This window comes from Phyllostomus hastatus, unplaced genomic scaffold (assembly GCF_019186645.2).
Source record: "Phyllostomus hastatus isolate PE091 unplaced genomic scaffold, TTU_PhHast_1.1 phas_scaffold_21, whole genome shotgun sequence".
NCBI classification, from domain to species: domain Eukaryota; kingdom Metazoa; phylum Chordata; class Mammalia; order Chiroptera; family Phyllostomidae; genus Phyllostomus; species Phyllostomus hastatus.
This window is the reverse complement of record NW_025334017.1, coordinates 2,556,475-2,578,866: the sequence shown is the minus strand read 5'-3', so window position 1 is coordinate 2,578,866 and position 22,392 is coordinate 2,556,475. Positions and strand designations below refer to the sequence as shown.

The 22,392-nt window shown below is 36.2% G+C and overlaps 1 protein-coding gene across 2 annotated transcripts in view; it reads right to left on the bottom strand.

Moving 5' to 3' along the window:
* Window positions 1-22,392, bottom strand: part of TGS1 (trimethylguanosine synthase 1) — a 47,223-nt gene that overhangs the window by 22,213 nt on the left and 2,618 nt on the right. For both annotated transcript variants that reach the window (XM_045861316.1, XM_045861315.1), the window contains exons 2-8: window positions 16,164-16,228; window positions 13,640-13,812; window positions 12,475-13,288; window positions 10,278-10,395; window positions 8,737-8,823; window positions 6,054-6,228; window positions 4,038-4,344 (exon numbers count right to left, since the gene is read on the bottom strand). In XM_045861316.1, the coding sequence (XP_045717272.1) occupies window positions 4,038-4,344; window positions 6,054-6,228; window positions 8,737-8,823; window positions 10,278-10,395; window positions 12,475-13,288; window positions 13,640-13,812; window positions 16,164-16,228 (1,739 nt within the window). The remainder of the gene's footprint in view (window positions 1-4,037; window positions 4,345-6,053; window positions 6,229-8,736; window positions 8,824-10,277; window positions 10,396-12,474; window positions 13,289-13,639; window positions 13,813-16,163; window positions 16,229-22,392) is intronic.

The following is a 22,392-nucleotide window of genomic DNA, read 5'->3' as shown; positions in this document are numbered from 1 at the left end:
GAAAAGTAATCTAGGCTCTCTGAGCTCCAATATTTAATTTCTCAAAAGCAATAAATGGCTGAGTAGTATTTTACCTATTTACTTTTAGAAGACATGTACTATTACAGGTATAAAGGTTAGCACTTCTGTTAGGTAAGACAGTGCTTTCATTACTAAATTGCAGAAATCCAAACATTTCCCTTCCTTTCTTTAAAACAAAATTTCCTAAGGACTAATTAAGCTCTCTCAGATACCCATATTTTTGTCGTGTATAATCAGCACCTTTTATAATGCCCACATTTTTGAGGGAAAAATAAGTATGCCCATTATACATGGGTATAATGACTCCACACCATGAGTATAATAATGTCGTGTATAATGCTCACCAAAACATGCCTGTGTATTATACATGGCAAAATACGGTATATTCATCCTCTGAACCCAGCCATGACCTAGAACTCATAGTGCTCTGAGAAACTGAAATAGAGGTCCCTAGCTCCATTCAATATAAAAATATCTCATTCATTCAGAGACTTTTTCTTAAACAATTTTTATTAGTTTGGTTATTTGGCTTCATTGCTGAGGAGATTAGAAGATGACAGTGTTATCATAGCTAAATATAATAACAAAAAAATGATGTTGACAAATAAAGCTCTATCACATTTAAATGGTCTTCAAAAATGGGACCATGTCTTAATATGATCAGGTGATCATTACAAATAGCTAAAGGGGTCCTCAACAGCAAAATGCAGCAAGTTTCTCAAGAGACACAACACTAACATTTTGAGTGAACAATCCTTATTTTGCAAGACCATCCTGTACACAATTTAGTGTTAAGTAACCCAAAGTACTAAACGTCAAAATTCCCTAGGTCATTCTAACAACCAACACCTACCAAATGCACGAGATGGTGGTATCATCCCAGGTGAGAATTACCAACAATGTGACAAGTGGTAATAAGGGAAATAGGGGAGGGGTGGGAATATGGGATTTAGGAATCAGACAACTTGGTACTGACTTCTAGCTATGCCACTTACTGACTGTGTGACCTTAGGCAAATTTCTTAATTTCTCTGAGCTTTATTTTTACTCTCCATATTTATAGAATGGAGCTAATTCCCCCTACCTCACTGGGCTACTGTTCAGATTAAACGAGAATAAGGCATGTAAGAGCATTACAGAAATCTGCAAGTGCCCCAGGAACACAAAAAGTTGTGTATACAAAAAATGGTACAATAACAAATACTTGCTTAATTAAAAAATTTAACTACCTTAAGTATGCTCTTTAGAAAATCAAGGAAGTATATAATATAGATATCATAGGTCTATAACATGCACACACACACAAAGAAAAAAAACATAAAGATTCAAATGAGGTATTTTCCTTAATATGAAATTAAGGAAAACCGAAACAGGGGTCACTAGCTCCATTCAATAGAAAAAGATCTCATTCACTCCTAAGAAAGAGATCATCACAATAAATAATTATTTCATTAGCCAAATCTGAAATAACTAATCTTTAAAACTGAACATTATTTCAAGTAAAATTTCTTTAAAAAGTTTCAATGTTCCGCTTGAATATAATTATTTTTAAACTATAAAAGAACATTTGCTAAAAATAAATTCAAATAGTACAAAAGAGCATGAAGTGAAAATGCTACTCTGTTCTCCACTCATTATAGCTAACCAAGGCTCAGGTTCTGGGTTGCTCAACTCCAGTGGCTTATCCCCTTTGGCAACAGACATTTCTTGTAAATACTTTATGTCAATGTACCATCCAAAAACAAACGATCACTACCCACAACTACTATAACAAACAAACAAACAAACAAACAAGAAAGATGATCAAAATATGAAAACCAGGACAATACTAAACTTCAATAGGGATAAAACGGTCTGGCTACGTTTAGCTCAGGAGACAGAGTGTAGTGGCAAAAACTGATCTTAATGGCACAGAGAGAGGTATTCAGACAGTTTAGCCATATGCTTTACCTTTGATTTTTATCATGCTTGTTCAGCCAAGAGGGAAGTGCATTCTGGCTGCCCAATCATAGCCATTAGCTATTACTTAATATGCCTTCTCTCAACTTAAAAATGAGTAGCAGTGACTTCTTAGGTATAGATGACATGTAAGTGAAAACTAGGGAAAACCATTTTAAAAATGTATTTTAATCTAAATCCACAGTCAAGTTGGAGCATATTTAGGGCTTCCGGCAAGATGGAGGCATAGGTGGACGCACCGTACTTCCACGCACAACCAAGATTGGAACAACAACAATTTAGAGGCAGGATAACACCCAGAACTGATAGAGAATTTATCTGAATGAAAGTCGGACAGCCAAGAAGTTGAAGTAGACCCCTTCATCCAGTCCAGTAGGAGGGGTGGAGACAAGCAGCCATGTGAGGGTTGCAGCAAGGGTCACGGTGCGGAGAGCTGAGAGCAGTGGGCGCACAGGGCAACCGGGAGCGCATAAGGCATCCGGGGCATGCAGGATCGCAGCGGCTGGACCCTGAGTACGCAAGCAGCAGCTGGCGGACCCAGTGAGGTGGCAATTGTGGACCAGGGCAGAGCGTGCAGCCCAGGATCCCAGGGAAGGGACTGTGGTCCCAGGAGACTGGAACTACCGCCATTGTTCCCTCCTGCCCCCGCCCCCCACAAACAACGTCACAATCTAGCGACTGGGGTGCTCAGCCCCGGTGAACACCTAAGGCTCCGCCCCTCACCATAACAGGAGCGACCAGACCCTCCCCCCAAAAAGCGAGAGAGAGAGAGAGAGAGAGAGAGAGAGAGAGAGAGAGAGAGGGACAGTCTCAAACAGAAAAACAGATCAATGCCCCAGGGCTCATCCTTTTGAGCGACCAAGAGATAGCCAATCTATCAGATGCACAGTTCAAAACACTGGTGATCAGGAAACTCACAGAATTGGTTGATTTTGGGCGCAAATTACATGAAAAAAATGCAGGTTACCATAAAAGAGATGAAGGAAGATGCACGGAGAACCAATAGTGATGGGAAGGAAACTGGGATTCAAAACAATAGAGTGGACCAGAAGGAAGAAAAAAAAAATCAAACAGGAAAGAATGGAGAAATAAGAATTCAAAAAAACGAGGAGAAGCTTAGGAACTTCCAGGACATCTTTAAACGTTCCAACATCCGAATTATAGGGGTACCAGAAGGGGAAGAGGAAAAGCAACAGATTGAACATGTATTTGAACAAATAATAAAGGAGAACTTCCCCATTCTGGCAAAGGAAATACACTTCCAGGAAATCCAAGAAGCTCAGAGAGCACCAAGAAGTTGGACCCAAGAAGAAACACACCAAGGCACATCATAATTACATTACCCAAGGTAAAAATGAAGGAGAGAATCCTAGAAGCAGCACGAGACTAGGGGACAGTAACCTACAAAGGAGTTCCCATCAGACTGTCAGCTGATTTCTCAAAAGAGACCTTACAGGCAAGAAGGGGCTGGAAAGAAATATTCCAAGTCATGAAAGACAAGGACCTACATCCCAGATTGCTCTATCCAGCAAAGCTCTCATTTAGAATGGAAGGGCAGATAAAGTGCTTCTCAGATAAGGTCAAGTTAAAGGAGTTCATCATCACCAAGCCCTTATTTTATGAAATGTTAAAGGGACTTATCTAAGAAAAAGAAGATAAAGAAAAAAACATGTATAGTAAAAGGACAGCAAACTCACAATTATTAACAACCACACCTAAAGCAAAACCAAAAGAAACTAAGCAAACAACTAGAACAGGAACAGAACCACAGAAATGGAGATCACATGGAGAGTTAGCAACAGGGGAGTGGGAGGAAAAGGTACAGAGAATAAGTAGCATAGAATGTAGGTTGAAAATAGATAGGGGGAGGGTAAGAATATTATGGGAAATGTAGAAGCTAAAGAACTTATAAGTATGACACATAGACATGACTAAGGGGGGGATATGGGTGGGAGAGGGTATACAGGGTGGAGGGGAGTGAAGGGGGGAAAATGGGACAACTGTAATAGCATAATCAATAAAATATATAAAAAAAAGTTGGAGCATATTTAGTTTTACCTTCAGTTTCTACCTGGAGACTGTCTGGTATCTCCTGAGCAACACAACCCTCCTTATCTGTAATGGCTGCTACTGTGCTGTCCCCTTCATTTTTTTCTGTTTCAAGTTCACCAGCTAAAGATATGGCACGACACGGCTCAGGTTCTGGGTTGCTCAACTCCAGTGGCTTATCCCCTTTGGTAACAGACATTTCCTGTTCTTCCGAATCACTGCTTGTGCAAGCGTCTTGCCCATTGTCACGAGAAATTGACTCCTGTGATGCCTCTGCATCTACTGGTTCATTAACCCATTTTAGAAACTTTTCAACCTGAAATTTTAAGATGTTATAAGTATTAACCAATTCCAATTACACAGAATATTCCTACCTGCTTTACATTTGTGACTTGACTGACAAGCTACATCATAATTATTAACTCTGATAAGTACACTATATCATACAAACTAATGTGAGTAAATCCAAGCTAATTGCAATTTCTTGTCTGGACACACCATGACCTTATTAAAGACTTCCTTAGAAGGAAGAAAATATCAGATTATACACAAGATTATGACCTTCCTGACAGAGGATAAAGCTAAACTCTTCCAGTAGCTCATAATGGCTTCTAACAATATAACTGTACTTTGTGCTATTACCATTAACAAATGTACCTACCTATTGTTGAGTCATTAATTTTAATTTTTCAAATTATACAGAGATTTCTGCAAGGCCCAGCTATTATCTACATTAAATAATACTCAGCACCAAAGAGGAACTCTAAAAAGATTTTGTGCCAATCTGTCTATAGGAATAAAAGCACTGCTATCTTGGAAAGAATGTGAGCTGCCTTTCAATGAAGCAGTGGAGTCAGTAAAATGAGTCCTAAAAACTAGGTTTCTTCTATTAAATGTTTACAAGGCTCAAAGTCTGAAGATATATATTTCCTTGCTATTTTCGTACCAGATCTTCTTGATGATCCTAAGAGTTAGGAAACTAGAACAAGAGTGGTAGGTAGAAGATGGGCAAGGACAACCACCCAGAATCTTCCTCTGGGGAGACTATGCCTACATCAATCAGATATATAAGGACACAGCCACATTTTTTTCCCTCAGTAATACTTAGCATTTATGTTTTTGTTCTTCATCTACAGATGGGTATATGAGGACTCTCATATCTAAAGCACTATAAAAAAACTCTATAGGACTAATTTAACTGATACTGGAAATCTGTTCCAGATATAACTAGGGTCAATAAAATATTCAAATTATCACTAGCAACCATACAATCAGAACTATGGTAAAAATGAGACTAGCTATACATTTGTAGTATGTTTTGGAAGAATACTGAAGTTGAGAAGAGTAATGTCCACTAGGGGAAAGACAAAGTCCTCATGGGGTCCGCAATTTTGTTCTGTTGACTGAAAAGAGCTGCTGGAAATGTGGCTGCCACAAAGGTTCTGCTCATTGGAAGGTCCTTTTCTTTTTCTACACTGGATAAGAATCATTCATTACAACCAATCAAAAGCAATTTTAATTACTTTTGTTTTCCAGGTAGTTGGACGACAAGTACAGCAAAGTCTAAGAATAATTAACAATGTGAATCACCAAATTCGTCTTGAGTCTCATGTCATTAGGATGAACTTGTTAGGGCAAAATTTAATCAATTACCTTTAGATGACCTCAAAATTAAGGATTACAATAAAAGTAATATCAGACATTGGATTTCCAGGATCCTACTTAGCCTAAAACAGATGAGCCATTTCCATTGGTGTTACCACATACATAAGGCAATTTTACTCATTTATCTAACTAGACTCTAATACTTTGAATAGCTTTCAAAATACCCTCTTTTCATATTATCCTCGACTTAATCTTTTTCAAATGTAGTTCACAAAGTATATGCCTTTAGGAAGCAAGTGGAAAGGAATCTTAGGTGCCCTTATGCCTGGTAGAAACAGGGTTCTCTTTTGAAAATAAGACCTTTAAGGAGCGAAGCTCACAAGATGAAATTCTACCTGTAAAAATAAAACAAATACATACCTTACTCAAAGCTTTACTTTTTTTGAAACATGTTTTTTCTGTGTCTTCAGCAAAGAAAATATGTTTGTTTTTCATATTTATTTGTCTTCTCATGTCCAAGAACTTTGACTTATACTTCACATTCTTCTGTAGATACCTGACCCGCCTACGACTGAAATTTGAAATTCCACCGTATCTGTGACCAAATTAAATGAAGTTTACTCAAATCTTAAGTTCTAGGAGTTTGTTTCTTCATATGAAAAGAAAATAAACCTAATGATTTTGACAATTTTTTAATTAGCAGCCACTATTTTAATTTCATTTTTCTAAATTAGGAAATTATGAAATACAGTGCAAAATGCTGTTTAAAGTCTAGCTTGAATATAAATTCTAAAGTAGATGTGAAACACTGAAGTTGGGAATATCAACATATATAGAGCGGAAAGTAGAAGTTACATAGTATACATGTAATAAAGAAATAGCAAAAAATATAACACCATTGCAGTTGGTGAGGTGATGCCAAAGCTCTTTAACACATACCTGGATATGTTCGAATTTTCTTAAAAGTGGCCACTAAATTCCTAACCCAAATCAATGTGAACTCACCAAAGAAGCAAACCCCTGTTAACATAATTAAAGAATATCTTTTGATCTAACCATCTACATTTTCCAGTCCTAAAATGCATACACCTACTATCAGACTATTAGACAAAGTGTAATATATAATTTAGCACTTATATATTCCTCAACAATTTGGTTTTTAAATGCCAGGTGTTATCTTCTAGCTATATTCAAAACTTCTTTGTAAAAAGTACATCTTATCCTTCCCTTTTAGGTAGAATTTGGTGCTCTAAATAGAAGAGAAATAATTAAATCCAAGGCAAGAGAATAAATCTCTGTGAGTGTATATCAGCAAGAGCTACCCAAATGGTTTCTCAATCAAACTACATGTGGTTAAAAAGAAATTCTGCCAGGAATTTAAACATGGCAATACCAGGAAAACTCTTTATGTTACTAATCTTTATGATCTTCAGTCTGAAATTATTATATGAACTACATCTGCTTTGAAATACCATATATGAGAGATAACCATTAGTTTTTATATATAACTAGTAGTTATATATATGTTATATTATTGTTAGTTACATATTATAATGTATAATATACTAGTCATATATAACTATATAACTATACATAATAACCATATAATACTCATTAGTTATTAGTTATTCACAGTATTATAATTATGGGCATGTATTTCTGAACTAATTTGGATTCAATTTACATCAACCTATGTATGTCCTTTCCTCACTGACTTCATAATGTGTAGGAACCCATTAAAATTTCACAACTAACAAAATATGTTTCAACCATTAGAAACCTCAAAGACCAAACATCTTGGTTTAAATCACTGATGCAAATTGACACAAATGGTACGTCTTTAGTATAACTTAACTACTCATGTCATAGATAAAAAACTATTCAGTTTCCTTATTTAATGCTTGGGCATTTAATCCAAGAATGCCAATACTTTCTGTACATAAAAGTTCATAGCAGCTTTATTTGTAATAGCAAAATACCTCACATAATCCAAATGTCCTTCTATAGATAATGGTTGAACAAACTATGGTCCATTCATACAATGGTGTACTAATCAGAAATAAGAAGAAATGAAACAATAGTATATGCAATATATATGTCCTGGGGGTACCTCAAACACATAAGCTTAGATCTTAGGAAACAACCTAGTTGTATATACAGGATAAACAATTAAGCACAGGGCCCTATTGAAAGAATTAGGTAAATGTATTGATAAGGCAGGTTGTTGAAGGTACACTGCTGAAGCAAAGAAGCAAGCTATAGACTAGGTATAGTGATTCCATTTTTATGTTTCATAAAAAGGGAATAAGGTGTGTATATGTACATACTCATAAAAACACACATGAAAAATTAGGAAGGATCTGGGGAATGAGTTAAGATACACATTCTTTACTTGTTACTTCTGTTTTGTTTTTAGTTTCACGACTTTTACAGTAAAAATAGAAAAACGGTTACTGGAGATTTGAACTTTTCATGGCATGTCCACTAAACACTTCAGAAATACAAAGAGTTATATGAGATGCTAGGTAAAGAGAGAACCATGCTTAGAATCTCAAAGGCTGGCCTTGAACTCATTCTCTCCAGGAAATAATGTGATTGTGACTAAGTCAAAACCTGTAAGCTGCAGCTGCTTTATTATAAATTGAAATAACAACATTGGATTGCTATTAAGTACAACTGAGTAAATATATGTGAATATATCAAATGTATGGTGATTATCTCTATAATTCTTACTAATCAGACATGTTAATGTCTTAACTAAAATATCTCAAAGGCTATAAAATTCATACTCATTATTAGCTATCTGAATATCAGACAGCATTTTTAAAAAAGACTTTATTTATTTATTTTTAGACAGAGGGAATGGGAGAGAGAAAGAGAGGGAGAGAAACATCAATATGTAGTTGCCTCTCACAGGCCCCTGACTGGGGACCTGGCCTGCAACCCAGGCATGTGCCTTGACTCGGAATCGAACCAGTGACCCTTTGGTTCACAGGCTGGTGCTCAATCCACTGAGCCACACCAGCCAGGGCTGAATATCAGAGAGCTTTAAGGCAACTGAAATGGTTAAGATTTAAGGATAACAGCATTTACGTATAATTACTTTTGTCCTGAGCCATGCTTGAATCCTAGAAGGGAACCACTGTCATCAAAGTCTGAATCTGGGTCTTCATCGAGGTCCAGTTCATGGCTAAACAAATAAACAAATGGTGATAAGACATTATCTCCAGAACCCACATGTTCAGGTAAATATCAAAAGTATATATAGTCAACTTATACAAGCTTTTCCATCACAATAATCAGCCATAGTCCACAAACCCAGGAAGAACAGGATTTTCCAAATGAGATAAAGTACCAAGCAGTGTTTAGAACACAGTAATAAGCACCCAAATCTTAAATCCTATTAAGTAATTATCTTTATTCCTGAACATTGTAGAAATATGGATCTACCCAATCTCCTTTGAAAAAACACCCGTTAAAAGCTCCAGCCTCAAACCAATCTCCTAGAATGATACTTCTAGAGGTTTTTCTGAAAAAATAAACAAGGAAACACTTGAGAAATAGCAACTTAACACCCCAAATTACAAAAGAAAATACATACTGTTAAGAAGAATAAGGTTATGATACAAATGATATTAAGTAACCCAGGATCCTCCATCTATTGGGGATAATTCTAATATTCCCTATTATCTGGGGAAAAGTAACAAGTAAATGGAAATGGCAAGAGATTATTCTTGCAAATGAAATTGTTCTCACTAAACACTTATGGTGGGCCTATTAGGTAAAATATAAGTAAGCAGACAGTGTGCCTTCAGGTACTAACAAGAACTAATGGAGGATTTAACATGCAATGTCTACCACGTAGAAGGAACACTGGAGAGTCATGATTTTATATGCTAAGATACTGAGCCTCTGAAGCTTGCTTACTATTTTTCTTTAAGCTATATGGAACAAAGAAGTGTTAAATAAAGCACTGTCTGTCCTGTCATGGAAATGAAATGTGTCCAGCTCACATCCAATTTCTGTAATGTTCATTTTTTCTTATAATTTACAGCATTTGCATTTGACCATATCTTACCTTACATTATTCCCTACTTGTTCAATTACATGTATCAATGACACACTAGAAAGAGTACTACTGTCTCTGAAAGAGTTGGACTGGGCTCTAGCTTTAAAGCTGCCATTATTGCTACATAACTCTGAGCAAGGAATTCATCTTTGTTTTGTTTGAGTACTCCTATCAATACAATGAAAGCATTAGAGTTGATGTATCTGACATGTATTAAAATCCTGTGATTATTCCCAGACTTCTGAAAAAAAAATTAGAACTTCTTTGATAAAGATAGACCATACCTACTTATATAGTACTAGTTGATAGCTGCTAAGTGTCAGATATATTATATGCTAGTACCAGTCTTCCCAATGATCTCATAAAAAGGCATCAGTTCCATTTTATAGATAAGAAATTGTGCTAGAATCAAAGAGGAAGAGTTGGGATTTGACCATTGCCAAAACCCAGGGTCTTGTTTCTTTTCCTCACGGGATTAGCACTGCTATAATGTAACAGGCACTTTATAACTCCTCACTCATGGTCAGAGTGCTTATGCTAACACATTCTAAAGAGAAAGGTAATGTACAACTTGCCTCCTCTTGAGTTTGCTTGGCTTATGTTCTGGTGGATCTTCTTCACTGTCATCTCCATCCATACTGTTGGGACGTGGTCTTTCTCTGATTGTGTTTGCTTCTGAAGACTCCTGGGAATCTAAAGAGGCAGTTACTACTGTGGATTTTCATCTCTGGTTTGACAACTCTTCTGCCATTTGCAAAGTCAATCAAAGTATTTCAGTGCCTTTCCTGCAATGAACAGTATGTGTACACAAGACAAACTGCCAGACCACATTTATCTGTTCTGTGTAGATCTACAGGCAGAACCGGAACACAAAAAAATTGGAGCTATGTCTATTAATGTTTAAAAGTTTCTATGATTTACTTAAAAAATGAACTAAAACTACTCTTTCCTGATAACTGTCTAACTCCATACATTTTGATGATATTTTAACCTAAGTGACTCTAAAGTTGGCATGATCACATTGATTAAAAAGTTATCTTTATTAAGAAGCTAATATATTTGATGGTCTATAATATTGCTTTTAAAGTAATAATGGAAGTAACAAAAAGAAATACCACCATTTAAAAAAGAGCATTTTTAACTTTTAGCTCCAACTGAGGTACATGCCTGTCCTTGTTCTCTATTTCTTCAGACTGGAACAAAGTAGGTGGGTGAGACTAAAAGTGGAGAGGTGTCTGCAATGTAGACAGTGGGAAGCTTTGAATGTGTGGGGACAGACTACTGCAGAAGAACACCCAACCACAAACAGTTAAAAACATACTTATAGACAAATGCAATATATACCTTGTGTTTTGATGTCAAGGGTGTATCTAAAACAAATCAAAATCTAGAATTCTTAAATTGATCCTGATGGCAGTCCCACTACAGCTAATTACAGAAATGAGCAATTACATACATAAGGGAACAGGCAATAGACACGGTCAATCTATACACACAGCTTAGGAAATAGGTAAGAGAAGGCAGAAATTGTGAGTTTAATAGGTTTGACAAAGGGAAAAAGTAGGAAGGAAGGATAGTAAAAGGGAGTAACACAAAGCGGTAACATAGGGGCCAACACATTGACCAATATACATAGTTCAGGTTTTATTGTCAAAATAAGCTACAGGGAGTAATTAGAAAAGTACTTGAAGAATATCAAAGACTTACATAAAATAATCACATAAAAATTTGATAATAACAACAGAGAAATGACTGAGAATATTGTAGTGAATTAAGCTCTATTGTAAGAGTACAGAGAAAAGAAATAAAAAGTAGATAGAGCTCTTTGGTAACTCTCTAAGGGAAACTCTCAACTAGATGAAGTCCAGCAACCTAAGATGAGTAAAGAAAACCTAATTGTTAAATGTGTGTAAAAGGCCAACACCTTTCACTTCATATATGAATAAGGATGGGAAGAAAGTCCCTATGAGCCAGACTTTTCCAGTACCAAACATCAAGAATGCCAAGATAACGTACATGTTAGTGGGCTTCAGGAAAAACCTGAAAGTTCTAAAAAGTTCCTCCTCACTCATTTTCCTGTGCCATCAGTTGGTAGTACCCTTTTCCCAAGCAAGAGCATTCTTCTTATCTGGCCTACTTTTCCTTTTCTTAACACACTTCTTACTGGCTTTCTTTAGTCTTGGCAGTGGCACCAGTCTGCATGACAATGAATTTTTCTTAAATCACTTAGGCAGGAGTTAACCAAGTTCTTATCTTGGGTATTTTATGAGAATACAGAAATCAACTCTTCCAGTTATAAATGAATACAATTTCCTGTTTAGATTCTCTTTATAGCAAAACTTCACTTGTTTCAACTGAATTCCAGCTATGGCTCTCATTCAGATTTGCCTAATGTCAAAGGTGCTCTCAATACCTTTCTTACATGCCTCCTGTAAACTAATTTGTTCCAGAGAATCTTGGACATTCCAAAATCACTCTCAATTAGATTTCTGATTTAATTAGGAATTTCTAAGTTTTAATTTATTTGCCACCAAAGTACAAGAGGAGGAATGATACTTTGGAGAACTCTGTGCAAATATTCTTTTTTATTTATATAAAAGGGTAATAAACAACTTGTGATATAAAAATAAGATTGATTAAATAATTTCATTATACTACAAAATGTAGTAGGCATTATTTAACTTTACGATAAAGGATTAGTGTTAGTTATCTTGCTAAATAGATTCATTTAGTTAACTGTTCCTCAGTAGAATAAATCTTGGTCAATCTTACCCTTAGCCGATTGGTTTGTGCTCCTATTCCCAGACAAGTTGCCTTTCTTGGTTCCTGTACCATGAGGTTCACTTTGGCCAGAAGCAGGGCATTCTCTTCTGCTGTTAACTTCACTTAGCCACTGATGTCCATCAGAACTTACAATTGAATCTAACTGGCTCTCTTCTACTTTCCCTGACTTCAGCCTTATGTTCCTAATTCCATCAAGTACTTCATTATGATCTTTATCACTAGAACTGGTGCTTTCATTACCAACTGATGAAGATGGAAATAATTGTAAGTCTGCTTTCACACAATTTTCATCTTTCCCACTGTCAACTTCTGTTTTAGACCCACACATATTTGTATCACAACTTTGTGAGTCATCAAAAGTCCAACCCTGAGCTTCCCAATACTGAAATTGTTCTAAATAATACCAATAAAGTTGACTATAGTGCTGTTCCCATTCTGCCTTAGTATCAGGAATGTTCCAAGGTTCAGAACATAGTGTTTGATCTGAATGTTTTTCTTGCCAGCTTTGCCACAATAGTCCTCCACCATATTCATTCCAGTACTTTTTCCATTTCTCTGTAATTTCTAGTTTTGGAGACAATGTATTTTCAACAGAAAGATTTTCAGTTTCAATATCTTTTTTGGATCGAAGTTTACATGTTCTGGTGTTCTCATACTGTTCAACTGAGGATGGATCATCTGAAGCCAAAATGTCATCTTCTTCACAGTCTTGTCCCAAAGAGTCTTTAATAATCTCATCTAAGTACTTCTTTTGATGCTTTTTCTTTTTCCTTTTAACTTTATTCCTAGAATTCATAGACACCTACATAAGATAAATAACTTGAATATAAAATCCACTTCATAAACTAAAAGAGAAAGTAGAACCCAAGTGTACTTTGACATTAAATTAAACAAAATACCCTCAATCCTCCTCCACCACCCTGGGCTTTCAGTTATACAAACAAGTGAATCTTGTTACCTAATTTTCCAAGAGCAGAAAAAAATCACATGTGGAACACAACACAACTTACAGTTTTGGTTGATTTAGTAAAGTGTACATCAGAAAAGAGCTGGAGCGCTCTAATTCATAAATGCATTAGATTTGGGGTTAAAAAATCCCATGTAATTTTACAAAGAAAACTAATAAATAGAAATAATAAAAGTTAATACTTACTTCAAAATTCTTATGTGCAGACATCCCACCAAATTGAAGTGGCAGTCCCATACTTCTCATGAGTTCAGCCTCAGAATCAAGTTCACTTTCATCTAGGCCTATTCTTTTGCTATCACATGATTCTTTAGTACTGTGGGAATTATCACCTTCTTCCTCTTCTGTAGCTTGGTCTCCTACAGATAGCATTTGTTAGCTTAGTTTGAGAAAAAAATTAGATGCAGGTTTTATCATCATTTTAATGAAGAAAAACTTGAGACCCAGAGTTATTACATGACTTGGCCCAAGTAAAGGTGAACAAATGTTACAGTTTTTAAGGATGGAAGAAAAAGGGAATTTATGGTAATCTGGATTAGTAAAAAAATGGCTAACTAAGAATCAAGAGACAATTTGTAGTCTGGCTCTACCTGCCATTACCCATCCAGCTGCCAATTCGACTTACACAGACTGACTATCTCCTCTGTGCTGTGCATTGTGCAAAAAGTACGGAGCATGTAAGAAGGAACAGAATACAGTAACCATAAGGCAAATGTTTACATTTTAACATTCCTTATCTGCAATATTTCTAGATCGGTGAATTTTACATGACTTGTGGAGTTATTTTAGAAGCAGTTAATAAGAGAGGTGAGCCCTAGCTGGTGTAGCTCAGTGGATTGAGCTCGGGCTATGAACCAAAGCATCGCAGGTTGGATTCCCAGCCAGGGCACATGCCTGGGTTGCAGGCCATGGCCCCCAGCAACCGCACATTGATCTCTCTCTCTCCCTCCCTCCCTTCCCTCTCTAAAAAGAAATAAATAAATCTTAAAAAAAAGAGAGAGAGAGGTGAGAGCATGACTTCTAGCCCCTCCCAGGTATTTCAATGACAACTAGAGTTATCCCCTGGAACTCTAAGGGAGAGTTGGTTTAATAAAAGGGCTCTGCTATTAAATGTCTGAAATCCACTAAATTGGAAGATCCTTTCAAGTGCCCGAATTCTAGTTCTTATAGAAAATCTGTTTTATTATAACAAAACAAGTTTTACTTTATCCTAATATGTTTATCTAAGTGGATCAGACCACTAATTGGACAGATGTCATTCAAATGCTCTATTAACTGTTTAAATGAGAGATAAAAATCACTTTATGTATCAGCATACTCACTTAGGACTGGGCTGCCCTCCAGATAAATGATTTTAGGCAACAGAACAGTGAGTCTTAACACAGAAGAAAAACTGACACTGAACAAAGAAAGAGAAATCTTATATGTGCCAATTCTACTGTAAGAAAAAAGGAACAAAGATATCTATCTAAATAATGAAGGGGATTCCATTCACCACTTCATTCAATGAACTTATGAAAGCTCAGGAGAGAGCAAGATAGGAAAAATGAAACAATTAAGTTTTATGTTCCTTACATGGTATACATACTTTGGAGTTTGTTGTAGTCTAGTACTGAAATAAATTTTATTTGTACTAAATAACACTGAGAAACAAACCATTTAATCCAGTATGCAACTAAAGAAACAGTGATTTGTTTAACCATTATGAAAGTTAAAGGATTTTCAAGGGTAGTATGACATGCTACTTGTGCTGGTTTGAGCCCAGAGCTTATGCTGCAGTTTTCCCTGTGTGCAAAGAAACGTGCAGGACTCGTGTGGAAAGGACAGGGAAGTGTGAGAGAGACCAAGATAGTTTTCAGGTAGCTGGGCAAAGGTCAAAGTACTGAAAAAATACTATTTGTTATTTGGGAAAGTTAACCCAGATTGTGGTCCTTTTACTTCAGGCAAGAAGACTATGATGTTCACTTGGAATTTACCCTTAATCATTTATTTATACAGTTGTTAAAGTAATTAAACAAGGGGGCCCTTAGATGAGATGGCTCTAATGCCTTAGAAGCCAACCCCCAAAAATCAAAACCTAAGCCAGAGTCAATGCACTTGAATGTAAGAAAATGAAATGTAAGAACAACCAATCACAGCCAACTAAGCTTTCCCAATTAAGACTACAGCTTAATATATGGCCAATCAAATAATTTGTTTGTTTTGCTTCTAAAGCTTCTCTACAAAAATACCCTTTCCAGCTCCTGTCTGTAGAGTGATCCTAACCATCTTTGGCTTGGTACCGCCCAATCTGAATCATTGTATGCTCAAATAAACTCTTGAAATTATTTTAATGTGGCTCTGGATACCTTTTAATGCCCGATAAAATTTTGCAGAAGAAACTATACATTCTCTACTTTTTCAAAGCCTCAATTTTCAGGTTGCTTTTATCTAATGGTGACCACTCAGGAAGGAATGCTATACAAGATAAGGGAGGCTACTACTTCAAGTCCACATAGGAACTTGCTATAGGAAAAAAAAGTTCTGCTTTGATAAGAATTCTAGAACCATGTTATAATAGATAAGAAGGACTGTCTATTATTACAGAATTTTTTTTGCCACTATATATTATGCTAAAAGTTAACAGAGTAATATAACAAGTTATAATACAATATTATGGTTAATTTTAGCAAAAAAAAAAAGGGGGTTATATAGCTTTATACTGTATTACCTGCATTGTTGCCATTGCCTTTAACATAGTAACCTTTTAATCCCAAATTGCATAATTTTCGATCCCTGTGAAGCAAATTAAACAGTCAATATTAGAAAAAATTAAATGATAAATTTAGAGGAGAAGAGTTCAAGGCAGCATAAATTAATAATAAGGTTAAGGAACAGAAAAGCAACCTGTTAATACATTTTTCCTCATTTGTAACACAAGAGTAGTAACACATATCTCAGGGGTTGCTTTAAGGATTGACAGTAAAACATTTAGTATACACCTCATGGCAAGCATGGGTAATTATAACTACTAATTATTAAAATTAAGTGGTATTCTGGACATTGGGGGAAGAATCCAGTCCCCCTTATGCTACACTAAAACAATAAAATGCTCTCCAAATTTGCTGTACAAGGGAAGCACAAAAGTGGAAAAATTTATCTGACACATATATGAAATCCACATGCAAACCGTAGGCCATATGAAAATAGGCCAAATTATTGACTTCATAGCAGACAAGATATTCATGGTACAAGTAAACATTGTTTTGGAGACTAATATAAAATGAAGTTCTTATTTATATATTTTGTCAAACTGAAACATAAGTCTGAAGAAAACAATCCAGTCTCATTGACTTTTGAAACAATGAATGGTTAAACTTTTCTTTAGATACCTACTTCTAATTTTTTCTTTATCTACTAAGACTGGAAATTCTGTAAACAAAATAAACCTAACAGAATACTTTAAAAAGCGGAAGAGGAGGAATTCTGCTATTATCATTTTAGCAGTAAATTCTGCTGTAATAAAGTCCATCATACCTGCCATATAATAAGGCCATCTGCAAGGCTGATACTACTTTTCAATGGAGCTACAGTAAATTCAACAAAATGAAATTTGTGTGTACTTCATACATTTCATACCCTGTTTATTTTTTAATAACTTTATAAAACATGAAACAGGCAGTGACTCATAGTGGGAGAATGAAAAGAGGGGAGGGAGTCCTGGCTGGTGTGGCTCAGTGGATTGGGCATTGGCCTGCGAACCAAAGGGTCACCAAATGATTCCAAGTCAGGGCAAATGCCTGCACTGTGGGGCAGGTCCCCAGTGGGGCACAGTTAAGAGGCAACCACACACTGATGTTCCTCTCCCTATCTTCCTCCCTTCCCCTCTCTAAAAATAAATAAATGAAATCTTAAAAAAAAAAAAAGAGGGGAGGGAACGAGGTGCAAATGTGCTTGGGTAGCATGCTGCATGCCCATTGGCCAGTCCCCAAGAACATGGACACTGATGGGGTGGGTGGAGCTTTAGCCACAAAGTGGACATTAATGGTGCTCTTGCCAGCACCCAACGACAGGGTGCACCAAGGTGTCCAGTGGAGGAAAGGGCCAAGATGGTTGCAAGACTGGTTACACTGAGGAATAAGTAACATGTTGAAGATAATGATAGCCAAGATTCTCCTACACACACATTTGTGATGTATGTATATATACATTAGGTCTTCCAATAACATTCAAAGTCATTTCATTCATTTTATTATAATGTTGATGCAATGCCACAGGAACTTAAATTTTGTTTATATTAATTAACCTAAGGGAAAATTGGTTTCACTATACTTCATTTGCTTATGTTGAACCTATCAACGTTAAGTGAGGACTTACTATATGTACTGACTAACTGTCTGCTGAGAGGGCTTGTAAGCAACAAAAACCCAGGATTAACGAGCACAATGAGCAACTGGGTGTTGGTTTCTAAATACTATTCTCCACTAAAAGGAACCTGGGTACCTTGGAAAATGGCAATCCTAAACCGGAGCATGGACTGTAAAGGATATACCTCGGTCATCTTATTGTGCCAGAAGGTTAGGAGGAGCTCAAATAATTCCAGGGATACATCAAAGAATATAGGAACCATCTCAAGGGGCCCCCACCAGCCAAATCTGAGACAATAATAATAGTAACAGAATATAACCTATAACACTAATAAACCAGAGTGCATGTTAATATAAATAAAAGAGTAAACAAATACATGAGGAGAGGGGGAAAGTGCTCCATATAGAATGCTAACTAATAAACGTAGAAGGAATGATAGAGACAAAGAATCACTCTTTGGCAACATTTAGAGGCAGTGGATTCAGGTAGGAAATAGGGCACTGATATAACACCGGAATACCTTCTTACAAAATATTGATCCTAATTCATAGAGAGAGAGCCATCATTGTGACTCTCAGTGGAAAAACCTGGGAGACAACAACATGATGACAAAATGAAGGTCAACATCACCAGTGGCGGGATGGGTCCACAGAAAGTGCCTCATGAAGTGAAGCTGAGCACAGCACGCGATAATTTCTAGGGCATTCTTGACAAGAAAGCATTGGCCTGGCTCTGTTCCTGTTGACATGTCAGACAGACCCAGGTAGAGTAAGGTCATTCTACAGAAGGCAAGGCCTGAACTGTTTAAACTGACGAAGACATGATGGGGAGGAAAACAAGTGAGGAATTTTTCCAGATTGGAGGAGAATGACAAGACATAAGTAAATATAACAGGTCCCTATGTAGAACCCTGGATCGCAAAGGAAAGAGAAACAGATAGAAAAGTTGGGAAATTCGAATTTCAATCAACTACAGCAGTTATGCAGGAGAATATACTTGTTTGGGGGAAACACACAATAAAGTGTTTAGTACTAATGAAGAATCATGTCTGCAGCTTGTCAGCCCTAATGATGGTGTGTGTGCATGTGTATATTTGATATGGAGAAGGAGAGATGGAGCAAATGAACTGAACAGTTGGTGAATCTGGGTGAGAGGGATGTGGGAGTTTTTTGAAAAAACAAAAAAACAAAAAAACAAAAAACAAAAACAAAAACAAAAACAACAAAACAACCGCCCCCCCCAAAAGAAACCCCACAAAACCCTACCAGGGTAGGTTTTTTGTATTATTTAATATGTTAACAAGGATTTTTTTCATGTTATTACAGTCACTGTAATGATTATTTTTAGAGCCCGATAACACTAATGATGTCTTTTTCATATAAACAATGTATAGAAATTGAATATGTAGATGAAACAGAATGATTACTTCAATAATAAAGTATATAAGACAGTATGTTAATATAGTGTCCTCAGAAAACAAGAGTTAATTCTATTTCCTGTCTTTGAGGGGAGACCTACAAAATATCTTATTTAGTTCTGCTACATGGTACTGATCTTTCAGTTTAATAATATATTTTAGGATTTTGTCAACAACCAAATCTGTGTTTTTAGATTTTAAAACAGATCTTTTCCCTACCTTAAGAGTCAAGGTTACACTTACAAGTTTGAACTTCCAGCATGTCTCCCACTCCCAAGTACTTCTCAATGACTACTGGCAAACAATTCAAGATCTTATCTCCAAGTTCTTTTTGTTCTAAACAATGATAATTAATCTGAGCATAAAATGATCTAAATGAAAAAAGCCATTCTTTTCTCTTATTTTGAATTTAAAATGTAGTTTCTAAAAGTGAAGTACAGTTTTACTTTTAAGGTTTTAAGATGTATGAAATTAACTGTAATGAAAAGAATGCATGTTTTAGTTCAAAAATACTAAATTCAATGTAATTGGTGATTTATATAATAAATAACTGTGTTTTAACATTGCTTTAATTGAGATACAGTCAAAAGTTTCTACAGGTACAGCATGAGAATTTTTCTAAACTTTTTATATTTTATAACTTTATATTCATCCCTTTGTTTTTCTTTTTGAAAAGGAGGCTTCATGAAGAGAGCATCAAGACTCCAAAAGGCTATAGGCTAAAAAATTGGTACCATATGCAAGCTGACTCTTCTTTTTTGGCCTGTACATCCCACAGCCAGGTAGTCTTTTCTGGTGAACTCCTTGGCCCTGCCCACAGTGCCAGATTGCACACTTTCTGGAGAATGGGCAAGCCTATCAGGTCAGGCCAGGTCCAGAGGAAGAGGCCAAAAAACACATCTTCATGGGTCAGAGGTGAAAAAGGTGTCCAAAGTTATTACTAGTATATCCTAAGTGTACTGATAATCTGAGGCATAAATATTAGCAACAAGACCCTGCCCAGGTAGCTCAGCTGGCTAAAGCATCATCCCTATACATCAAGGTTGCAGGTTCAATTCCCAGTTAGGGAATATACAAGAATTATCCAATGAATGCATAAATAAATGGACCAATAAATAGATTTTTTTCTTTCTCTCACTCTAAAAACAAATTAAAAAAAAGACTAGCATCAATAGAGGAGATGTTAACTCTTAAATTTTTATGAAAACTGTTTCCAACTTAGGGCAACTTTCAATAATATCCAAGAGCATTCATCCCTGGGAAAGATGTATTTCTGAGGCTTGGTATTTGAAGAATTTCCTGTCATACTTCCTAAGTGTTCTCTATAAAGTAGTTTTTAAGTTTCATCAGTGTAACACATGCCACAGAGCAAAATGATTCTCAGTGAGTATCTGGACCTGGCACACTGTAAAAACTAAAGAAATCTTAACCATTGACTAATAAAATTGGAGAGCAGACCTGCATTGTAGTGACCCCACTAATACTGCTCCCTTAATAGTCCTGATTAAGCATTATTACACCTTTGACTACAACAATCATCACTACCATGCCTAAGTCATCCTTTTACCAGAGTACCTGACACACAGGTAGCTAAAACGCATGCTGAGTAAATGATTCTTGGAAATTTCTGAAGTACAAGTAGCAACTTCTCTACTGCAAAGTGACTGTGGGTTAGTTTCAAGTCAAAAAGGGAAAAATAAGTCCTAAGCATATCAAATGATTTTGTTGTTCTGTACATAAGAAAACACAGACCATCAGAGAGTATGACATTGACATGATTGGAGGTAAATACAGGCTCTTCAGTTTTCAGAATAGTTCTCTATCTCAACTAAAATGCATTATGTTAAAGTATTTTAACAAGTCACCAGTGTTCTAGTGACTTTAGACCACTTAAATACCTCAGTCAGAAAGATTCAATAAAATCATGTGTTTTAGACTAATTACTGGGATAGTAGCAAGGGTGTTAAGTCACACAAACCTCCACTTACCTGGCTATGTAATTATTTTCTTTAGGCCATTACTGAAACTCATTTTTCTATTTAATAAAGTAAGGATAACTTTACCTCAGAGAGGTTGCTGGAATGCTTAAGTAGGGGGAAAAGTGTGAAGTGTAAAAAACAATAAGTAATCAATTTGGTAGGTTTAAAAAAATATTGTCATTTCTAGTGGATATATTTCAGGCCTCGTTTTGCTTGATGTTGTAGCAGCTTTCCAATGTACTCCTTCCTTCAAAGGTTTGGTGACAGTATACTTGAGTTTGTCTTCTACATCTTTTTCACTTAATACATCTCTTAATCTTAAAAAAAAAAAAGAGATTGGAATTCCTCAAGAATAGACCCCACTCTGATAGGGGAACTCAAGAATTAAAGATTTTAGCTTTAGTTATTATAGTTGACAGGCTTGTGTGATTATTGCATGTGGAAGGCTGTTGTTCTAGGAAGTGGAACATGTGACCTACAGGCCCCCAGGAGGTCCACAAGCAATCAAGATGCTTTCTGAGCCATTCTGTTCCAGGGAGGCCCACAATTAAAGAATTGTTGATCAACAGAAAAAGAAGTACTAGGAAAATCACCACTGGACTACAGGTCTTACCTATTAACCTTTTTCCAAATCCCTTACCTACCCTTTCTTCTTCTCCTTATAAGGTCGGCTTGAAATGAGATGTTAAGATGATTTTTGAGGGTGGATAACCTGCTGTCTTTTCAGATCACTAGCTATCTGATTAAAGTGCCCATAAAGATTCAATCCTTGTCTCTACTTATAGGTTCTGGTAGTTAGAGGCAACACGAATGTCAATTTTTCTGGTTTCAACTCTCCTGCAGCCCAGTACTAAATCAATGGCTTCAATTATCTATACTAGAATGGCTCAAGTTTTTAAGATGAGCCTAGGCATCAGCAGAGCTTCAAACCAATGTATCTAACAACCTACAATATCTGCCCTTGCCTATCTCATAAGTACTTGAAAATCAAAACTACAAAATTGATTATCTTCTCATTGCTGTCCCAAAATAAAAACTCATGTCTCTCCAGTGATCCCTATCACAGTGAAAGGCATCAATATAAGCCAGAAACCAAGCCCTGGCTGGCATAGCTCAGTGGATTGAGCTCGGGCTGCAAACCAAAGCATCGCAGGTTCGATTTCCAGTCAGGGCACATGCCTGGGTTGCAGGCCATG